Source organism: Pelophylax lessonae (assembly GCF_965119305.1).
Source record: "Pelophylax lessonae genome assembly, chromosome: 3".
NCBI classification, from domain to species: domain Eukaryota; kingdom Metazoa; phylum Chordata; class Amphibia; order Anura; family Ranidae; genus Pelophylax; species Pelophylax lessonae.
Genome location: NC_138770.1, coordinates 265,019,951 through 265,029,166, shown reverse-complemented (window position 1 = coordinate 265,029,166; position 9,216 = coordinate 265,019,951). Strand labels below are relative to the sequence as shown.

Here is a 9,216-nt window from a genome sequence, read left to right as displayed (position 1 = left end):
TGCAGTGGTCTCTCTTGGAATAGGTCTCATCTTCCCCATGTTATTCCTGATTGATTAACATTTAACAGGCCATTGATCTGTAACTTGCACAGCCATTTCCCATCCATGGCATTTACCTGCCCTTTAACTATCACATTTTTTTCCCCGATAAAACACAAATAGATTTTTGTTGCCACAATTAACAACTTTATGGAATCCTGATCTGGCTGCTAATTTGTGATTCTGGCAAGAGTGTTGAACAAACCAGTATGTGGAAATATGTTATTTATAGTACCAACACAGGGCTTTTTGCATGTTGGCACCTCTCCGTGGTTTTGAAGGAGATTGCACATGCTACATATGTTGGTACATAAGGGTTTGTAGAGTTCCAAGAAGAATTCATAATAATGGGTGTTCAAAATGTACCTAGTGGTGCTGATTACCACCACCCAGTGATGAGCATAAACTAGATACATTTTAAAGACTGAATGAGTTTTTTATTAAATTGACAGTGGACTTCTGCTATATATACTCAAGATCATTTTCTAGCTATTTTCATATTAACGGGCGTTGTACTGGGCACATCAGATTAGATTCAAGTATGAAATGACCAGGTGACTAATGTAGACATCATTGTCCTTAACATCCAGATCATCTCAATGATGAGCATGTAAATGAATGTTCAATCTGTTAATAATCAGTGTCTGTAAAGGCAGAGCAATCCATAAGTGTATGATGGTACGAAGAAGGCAAAATGGTATAAAATTCACATGCTGATCAATTGACATTTGAAGGCCAAAAACAGCTGATCCTGTCCCTTAATACCAATATATGATATATTGTATAACTGGTCATATTGTACATCTATCCATGAGACAGCGAGAGCACTAACAATGGACAAAATACTAAGAAAATCACAGAAACATTTATGTTCAGCTGTTAAATATATCACATTATAAAGAGAGAGTTTTAACTCCCCCCACATACAAGAGAGCACAGGTGTCCATGAAGGTTTGCTGGCTGTGGGAGGGAGAGGTCTCCTTTAAGAAGATAGAGGTCCAGAAACTGCACAGGGCAGGGGAATCGCTGAGCTGGTCCATCTATCATACACATTCCTCAGCAGACATCAGGAGTGGGTTGATGTATTCAAAACCTTCAAATTCAGATTGGTCAATCTTCCTCACAGCATCCCTGTTAGAAGTGGAGAGAATTTCTTTAATGAGCTGTAAATGTGCAGTGTAAAATATACTGCAATCACACTACATAGGGGGCCTGCTATCTAGAGCAGATGTGAAGGAGATGCAAGCTTTTATTAGTTGTAGCAATTACTGGTGTAAAGGATCGTCCCAGGGAAATTATGTATTTTTTATAGGGAAAGGCTTGCTCATATGTACTCCATGTGTGCAAGTTCATTTCTCATTTAAATTAACTACAATGCATCCCCCAAGCCACATTGATCCAATATAAATTCAAATGCTGCAAAATGGTAAATTAATCTTTTTTTTTTCCCTCCTCCAAACCTATTGTTTCTACATTTTTTTTGACCTTGATAATCATTGACTCATAGATGGTTTCATCTTATAAAGTCAGTGTTTTATATCAGCAGCTCTCGCTCTGGTACCCTGACTTTCAATAAAGTCAGTTCCTTGTAAACTCCCACCTTCTCCAAAGGAGATATTATATTACTGAACAGCTGAGTTCACAGCTCAGATATTGTGTGCTTTATTTACCTAGCGTATGTATTAAAACTTGGGCTGAAAAGCTGATTGTACAGCAGAAGTTTCATCACCAGGATTCTTTATCAAATGCAATCTCCCCCTGAGCTATTTCACATAAGCCAGCAGCTTAAAATATAATTATAAGTAAGCAACTACAATGTAAAGGTGAATGCAGCAGTTCTCCACTATGGATACTATGCAGTATGGGTGGTGAATGCACAATGGATGCAGCTGTGTGAGTCTGCAACCAATGTCCCATTACATTTAATGCTGAGTATGCAGTCGTGTGTATACGTGATCTTTTTTCATCTTGTTGACAATCAGATCATAAAAGTATATACACAAATAAATATGAAAGAGCATCTACTGTAGGGGATTTTAACAAGAAAGACTGCCAATATGGGCATCACTCCGGAAGGCTGACGGATCTCAGGGGAAAAAATGATTGTATAGGTCAGAAAAAATTCTGATTACTCCCTCATATAAACATGTACACAGGAGAAAACCATGTATACAAGCTTATGTGACAGCCACCTGGCAGATAAAACCTTAGTCTTCATTCCGGCATGTTTGAGCACTGGGGCTTTTCATATATACGCTATATGTTTTCAAAACTAGGGCTATACTGCCCATATGGCCAATTAAGGCAACCGCCTCAAAGATGGCATTCATGAAGGCCCAGTGGGGGGCAGCACTGAGGCCAGAGTGTCAATTCTGGACATGCTGTTCTCCATGCAGCTCAGTAATGCTAAGCCTGGTAAAACCATGGTGGCTATGGGGAATTTGTCAGCAAAAAATAGCCATCTTCGACAGTATCCACCCTTGGCATTGCCTTGCTGAGTGACAAATATTCTTAACAGAAAGCATACTGAAAAACCACCTTCATTATAATCCCTTGTAGGAGAACAGCAGCAACAATTCTTGAAACAGAGCAAGGAAAGAATTATATAACCATATTGATCCCCACTTTGCCTTGTATTGCTGGTTTAAATCTGAAGCTGTGGTCTTTTGGTTGGTCTATCTAGGTTTGAAACATTTGCCCAGACTTGAGGGTTTGACAATGAATGCAGGCAAAGTGAGGATCTGTCTTCAACTAAGATGGGCTAGGATCAGTGAGGGCAAACCTTGGCACCCCAGATGTTTTGGAACTACATATCCCATGATGCTCAGCTACACTGCAGAGTGCATGAGCATCATGGGATATGTAGTTCCAAAACATCTGGGGTGCCAAGGTTTGCCTTTACTTGGCTAAGGGTAACAGCAGAAATCAGATAAATTCTCCTCATCCTACTATATCAAGCTTTTTTTGCGGTGATCCCTTTTAAATAAACCGGTTATGAGAGAAATAAAGATGTGGTCACTATTGACCCCTCCCTGAAATTAAACAAACTAGTTGCCTGAAAATTAAACTTGTATCAAAACCTTTACTGCCAATGACCTGAAACATGTTTGCAGTCTGGGAAATTATCATATGCTTATTATTCCAAGGTGACGCAAGGGGGACAGCCAAGCAACTAACATTTTCAGGAGCAGAGTTTAGCAATGGCAGTTCACATGCTACTTTCACGACAGTGTACTTTTAGCTTAACTACTTTAACCACTTGCCTACCGGGTAAGTTCTGACCTTTCTCACATACTGTACATGTAAAATCTTCATTTTTTGCTAGAAAATTACTTAGAACCCCCAAACACTATATATTTTCTGAAAGCAAAGGCCCTAGAGAACAAAAATGGTGTTGTAATTTTTTATGTTACACGATATTTGTGCAGCCATTTATCAAACGCAAATTTTCATTAAGGAATACACTTTAATGAATTTTAGTGCACACAAACACAATATAGTACTTTTGGGTAAAATATAAATGATAATGTGAAACCAAGTAAACAGTAGCCTAAAGCGTCATGCTTTAAAATTGCTCACGCCCATGGAATGGCAGCAAACTACGGTACCTAAAAATCTCAACAGGCGACGCTTTAAAAGCCTTTACAGGTTACCAGTTTAGAGTTAAAGGTGAGCTTCGGCACTAGAATTATTTCTCTCACTCTGAAGTCAATGGCAATAACTCACATGTGGTGCAATCACCATTTACATATTCATGTGGGACCTACGTGCGCGTTTGAATTTGCGGGTGAGCAGGGGGCAATTTTTATTTTTCTAACACGTTTATACATTTTTTTTATTCAACTTTATTGCGGTCACAAGGGATGAACAACCTCTATTGTCATAGCTGGGCAGTGACAGGTACTCTTAGATGAGAAATCTATTGGACCCCTGATCTCTCCTCTGTCTTCAAAAGCAGGCAATCGAATCAAGATTGATTTAATTGGCTGCCTCACTAGCTGGTAACTAGTAAACAAACAGTCAAAACCGGAAGCGATGAAATCCTTATCACTTCTGGTTTCTTGCGTCACAGGAGGAGGAAAAGAAACAAAGATCCTTTCACTCCTCAGTGTCTTTCTGATGCGAGAGGCTACATCGATCTCTGGCGCCCCGGTAGAACGGGAGAGTGCGAGAAAGGCAGTAGCGGGGGGGGGGGGGGGGATACCCCTTTTACGCCCTGTAAAAATTAGTGGCTGCAGCCAGGATCCTGTTATATCCATTTCCACCCAAGGACGCAGGATTACATCCTAAGGACTGGAACTGGTTAAAGTAATTTTAAAGTCTGTTTTTTTTTTCTCTTTAAACAAACATGTTACACTTATCTGCTCTGTGCAGTTGGTTTTGCAGAGTGGCCCGGATCCTCCTCTTTTTAAGTCCCTCTTCTGTGCTCCTGGCCCCTCATTTCTGTTGAGTGCCCCCAAGGCAAGCAGCTTGCTTTGGGGGCACCCAAGCTGAGTCACAGCTCCCTGTGTCAATTCAGACATGGAGCTGTGACCCACCCTCTCTCTCTCCTGCTTGGCTGACTGACTTTGATTGACAGCAGCAGGAGCTAATCGCACCCCACAGCTGTCTTAGCCAATGAGGAGGGGAGTCTAGGGCAGCTGAGACACTCCTGCAACATCGCTGGATCTAGAGGGACCATAGGTAAGTATTAGGGGGGCTGCTGCACACAGAAAATTTTTTTATCCTAATGCATTAAGATAAAAAAAAAAAAAATCTGCCTTTACAATCGCTTTAAAGGGACGATTTTTCTGAAATATGAAAAAGGCTTCTCACAGTAGAGAAAGAACAGGAAGAGTACATACTCATCATCGGGAGTAAGCTGAACAGGCTCATTAGTAAACTGTGCATCAAAATTATCCAATCCATACTCTCCACAAATATTTGGCTTGAAAGGAGGGACCACTTGTTTTTGTTCCATCTGAAACCAAATATTAGGATATTTTAATATGCAATATATAACAACAACAAATGTGCAATATGTTTAAACAAGATCTCTAGGAAAAAAATGGATTTTTGACTTACCGTAAAATCCTTTTCTCTGAAGTTCATTGATAGACGCAGCTCCATATCTTCTTGACCATTGGGTTATGCTGCCCCCTACAGGAGAGGGACACTAGGCAGGAAAAAAACTTTACCACGCCTATGGGGCAGTCCCTGCAGGCATACACCCACACACTCTGCTATAGCCCTCAGTTTTGTTGCAAGCAGTGTTTAGAAGGAAAAAAAAAATCCCACTCATAATTAGAGGGGCGGGTGATAAGCCTGTCAATGAACTTCAGAGAAAAGGATTTTACGGTTAGTCAAAAATCCAGTTTTCTCTCGTTCATTGACAGATGCAGCTCCATATTTTCTTGACCATTGGGACATCAAAAAGCAGAATTTGCATGAGGGATGGAAAAACAGATAGATCTTCCTGGAAGTAGACTTCCTGGCCTTCAACAGTGTAGGAATCACAGAATTAGAAAGATCTCTATCCTTCAATACCTGGCTTTCAACAGCCATGCTGTTAAAGCCAGCGGCTGTAAAGCAGGATGGAAGATCGGCCCTTGAGACAGCAGATCTTCCCTGAGAGGAAGTCTCCAAGGAGCATCAGCGACCAACCTTAGCAGACCTGCGTACCAAGACCGGCGAGGCCAGTTTGGGGCCACCAGAATGACCAGAATCCCTTCCACCTTTATTCTGTGCAGAAGCCTCAGCAGGAGTTTCAGTGGAGGGAACGCATAGATCAGCCGATACGGACCCAAAGGAGCCACCAATGCGTCTGTGACATCGGGCAGAGGATCCCTTGACCTGGCTACAAATCTCTGAACCTTCTTGTTGAGTCGAGAAGCAAACAGGTCAACATCAAAATCACAAGAGCAGCCTAAAAACAAACATCAAATAAGGATATGGTATGCATCCGGTCAAAATTACGAGGTTTGTATACCAATGCCAGAAGCATGGCCAACAAGATGGGAGAGCTGGAGCTGCTGATGTTTGAGGAAGACTTAGATTTTGTGGGGATAACAGAGACTTGGTTCGACAACTCTCATGATTGGTTGGCGACCATTCAGGGGTATTCCCTTTATCGCAGGGATAGAGAAGGTAAAAAAGGGGGAGGGGTATGTCTGTATATTAAGAACAGTGTACAGGTAAATATGAGGGATTATATTAATAATGGAGCTATGGATGAGGCAGAATCCCTATGGGTAGAACTTAAAAGGGAAGGCACTATGGGGAAGGTAATATTGGGCGTATGCTTTAGGCCCCCCAACCAGAGGGAGGAGGGGGAGGCAGACCTCCTTTCACAGATAGAATTGGAAGCAAGGATGGGAAATGTCATTATAATGGGGGACTTTAATTATCCAGATATAGACTGGGCAGAAGGAACCGCGCATTCAGCCAAGGCTCGGCAGTTCCTAAATGTTTTGCAGGACAATTTTATGGGTCAGATGGTGAACGCACCGACAAGAAACAATGCGGTACTTGACCTACTGATTACCAACAATATAGACCTGCTCACGGATATAGAAATATGGGGCAACTTAGGAAACAGTGACCATAGGTCAATTAGTTTCAGTATTAATTATAGTAATAGGAAACACAAGGGTAATATTAGGACACTGAATTTCAAAAGAGCCAATTTCCCAAAACTGTGCTCTTTGCTAGAAAATATCAAATGAGATAGAACCCTGGGAACAAAGAACACGGAGGAAAAATGGGAGTGCTTCAAGAGTATACTAAACAATGGGATTGGCCAGTGCATTCCAAAGGGAAATACATTTAAAAGAGCAAAACTAAACCCTGGGTGGCTAAACTCCAACATGAAAATGCATATTAATACTAAAGAAAAGGCCTTCAAAAAATTCAAGGCTGAGGGGTCATTGGCAGCATTCAAGCAATACAAAGAGTGTAATAAGAAATGTAAAGGCAAAATCAAGGTGGATAAAATAGAACACGAGAGACATATAGCGGAAGAGAGTAAAAAGAATCCCAATAAATTATTTAAGTATATAACAGTAAGAAAGCGAGGCCAGAACACATTGGCCACATAAAAGACGACAAAGGAAATCTGGCCACAGAGGACAGAGAGAAGGCAAAAGTGTTAAATAATTTCTTCTCTCCAGTCTTCACAAAAAAAATCGGGGGGCTACACTAACCCAGCTTGTAATGCTAAACTAAATAATACACCTCAGGGAGTACTGCCATGGCTAACAGAAGATAGACTTAAACTAAACTAGAGAAACTTAACATAAATAAATCACCGGGACCGGATGGCTTGCACCCGAGGGTTCTTAAAGAGCACAGCCAGGTGATTGCCAGACCATTATTCTTGATCTTTAAGGATAGTCTACAGACGGTTATTGTGCCAGCTGATTGGAAGAAAGCCAACGTGGTACCAATATTTAAAAAAGTCAGAGATATGTCCCGGGTAACTATAGGCCGGTCAGCCTAACATCAGTAGTCTGATTTTGGAGGGGATGTTAAGGGACCACATACAAGACTTTAGTAATTAAAACTGTATTATTAGTAGTAATCAGCACGGATTCATGAAAAACCGTTCTTGCCAAACCAATCTATTAACCTTCTACAATGAAGTGAGCTGCCACCTAGATAAAGTTAAGCCTGTGGATGTGGTGTATCTGGACTTTGCAAAGGCCTTTGACACCGTTCCCCACAAACGCTTACTGTACAAACTAAGGAATGTAGGTATGGACCATAGGGTGAGTACCTGGATAAAGAACTGGCTCCAGGGGAGAGTCCAGAGGGTGGAGATTAATGGGGAGTACTCGGATTGGGCGGGTGTGGAAAGTGGGGTCCCCCAAGGTTCTGTCCTAAGACCAATCCTGTTTAATTTATTCATAAATGATCTAGAGGAGGGGATATCTAGTACAATCTCAGTATTTGCGGATGATACTAAACTAAGCATGCCAATTTCTTCTATGCAGGATGTGGAAACCTTACAAGCGGACCTGAACAAAATAATGGGGTGGGCAACTACATGGCAGATGAGGTTTAATGTTGAAAAATGTAAAGTAATGCACTTGGGCGTCATAAACACGAAAGCAAGCTACTCACTAGGGGGGAAACCTCTGGGTGAATCTAAGATGGAAAAGGACCTGGGGGTACTAGTGGACAACAGGCTTGGCAGTGGCATGCAATGCCAAGCCGCTGCAAGCAAAGCCAACAGAATACTGGCATGTATGAAAGAGGGTTATTCACTCCAGAAATAAAGAGATTATTCTCCCACTTTACAAGACTCTGGTCCGGCCACATCTGGAGTATGCTGTCCAGTTCTGGGCACCGGTCCTCAGGAAGGATGTGCTGGAACTGGAGAGAGTCCAGAGAAGGGCAACACAAATAATTAGGGGAATGAAGGACATCAGCTATGAGGAAAGACTGCAAGCACTGAACTTATTCTCTCTGGAGAAGAGACGCTTGAGGGGGGATATGATTTCAATGAACAAATACTGTACTGGCGACCCTAGCATAAGGAACAAACTTTTCAGAGAAATGGAATACAATAAGACACATGGCCACTCACTAAAACTAGAGGAAAAACGGTTTAACCTTAAAATACGTAAGGGGTTCTTCACTGTCAGAGCAGTAAGGATGTGGAATTCGCTTCCACAAGCAGCCGTATCAGCAGGGAGCATCGATAGTTTCAAAAAACTATTAGATGGGCACCTTAAAGACCACAACATACAGGGGTATACAAGGTACGGTTAACAGCAAACACACACACACACATCATAGGTTGAACTGGATGGACTGATGTCTTTTTTCAACCTCACAAACTATGTAACTATTTAACATCAGGTGTCCCCCACCGGACACACAGGAAGTGAAACACCTCCAGGTACAGGGACCACTCCCCTTGATCCAACACCTGACAACTCAGGTAATCCCCCTGCCAGTTTTCCACACTCGGTATGTGTACTGCAGAAAGGGCGCATTGTATGCCCTCTTGTCCTCATGCAATCCCTTCAACTGAACAGCTTTTTTTCTAAGCTGAGATCCCCATTGAGATATTTATAAATTGCCATCATGTCCCCCCTCAGGCGTCTCTTCTCCAGGGAGAATAAATTGAGCGATTGCAGACGCTCTTCATAATTAAGGTCCTCCAATCCCCTAATCAGTTTAGTTGCCCTTCTC

At 41.8% G+C, this 9,216-nt stretch overlaps 1 protein-coding gene across 1 annotated transcript in view; it reads right to left on the bottom strand.

Moving 5' to 3' along the window:
* Positions 1-641: 641 nt before the first annotated feature.
* Positions 642-9,216, bottom strand: part of PRKCI (protein kinase C iota) — a 202,042-nt gene continuing 193,467 nt past the window's right edge. The window contains exons 17-18 of the mRNA XM_082252559.1: positions 4,884-4,999; positions 642-1,170 (exon numbers count right to left, since the gene is read on the bottom strand). Coding sequence (XP_082108685.1) covers positions 1,083-1,170; positions 4,884-4,999 — 204 coding nt within the window. The 3' untranslated portion in view covers positions 642-1,082. The remainder of the gene's footprint in view (positions 1,171-4,883; positions 5,000-9,216) is intronic.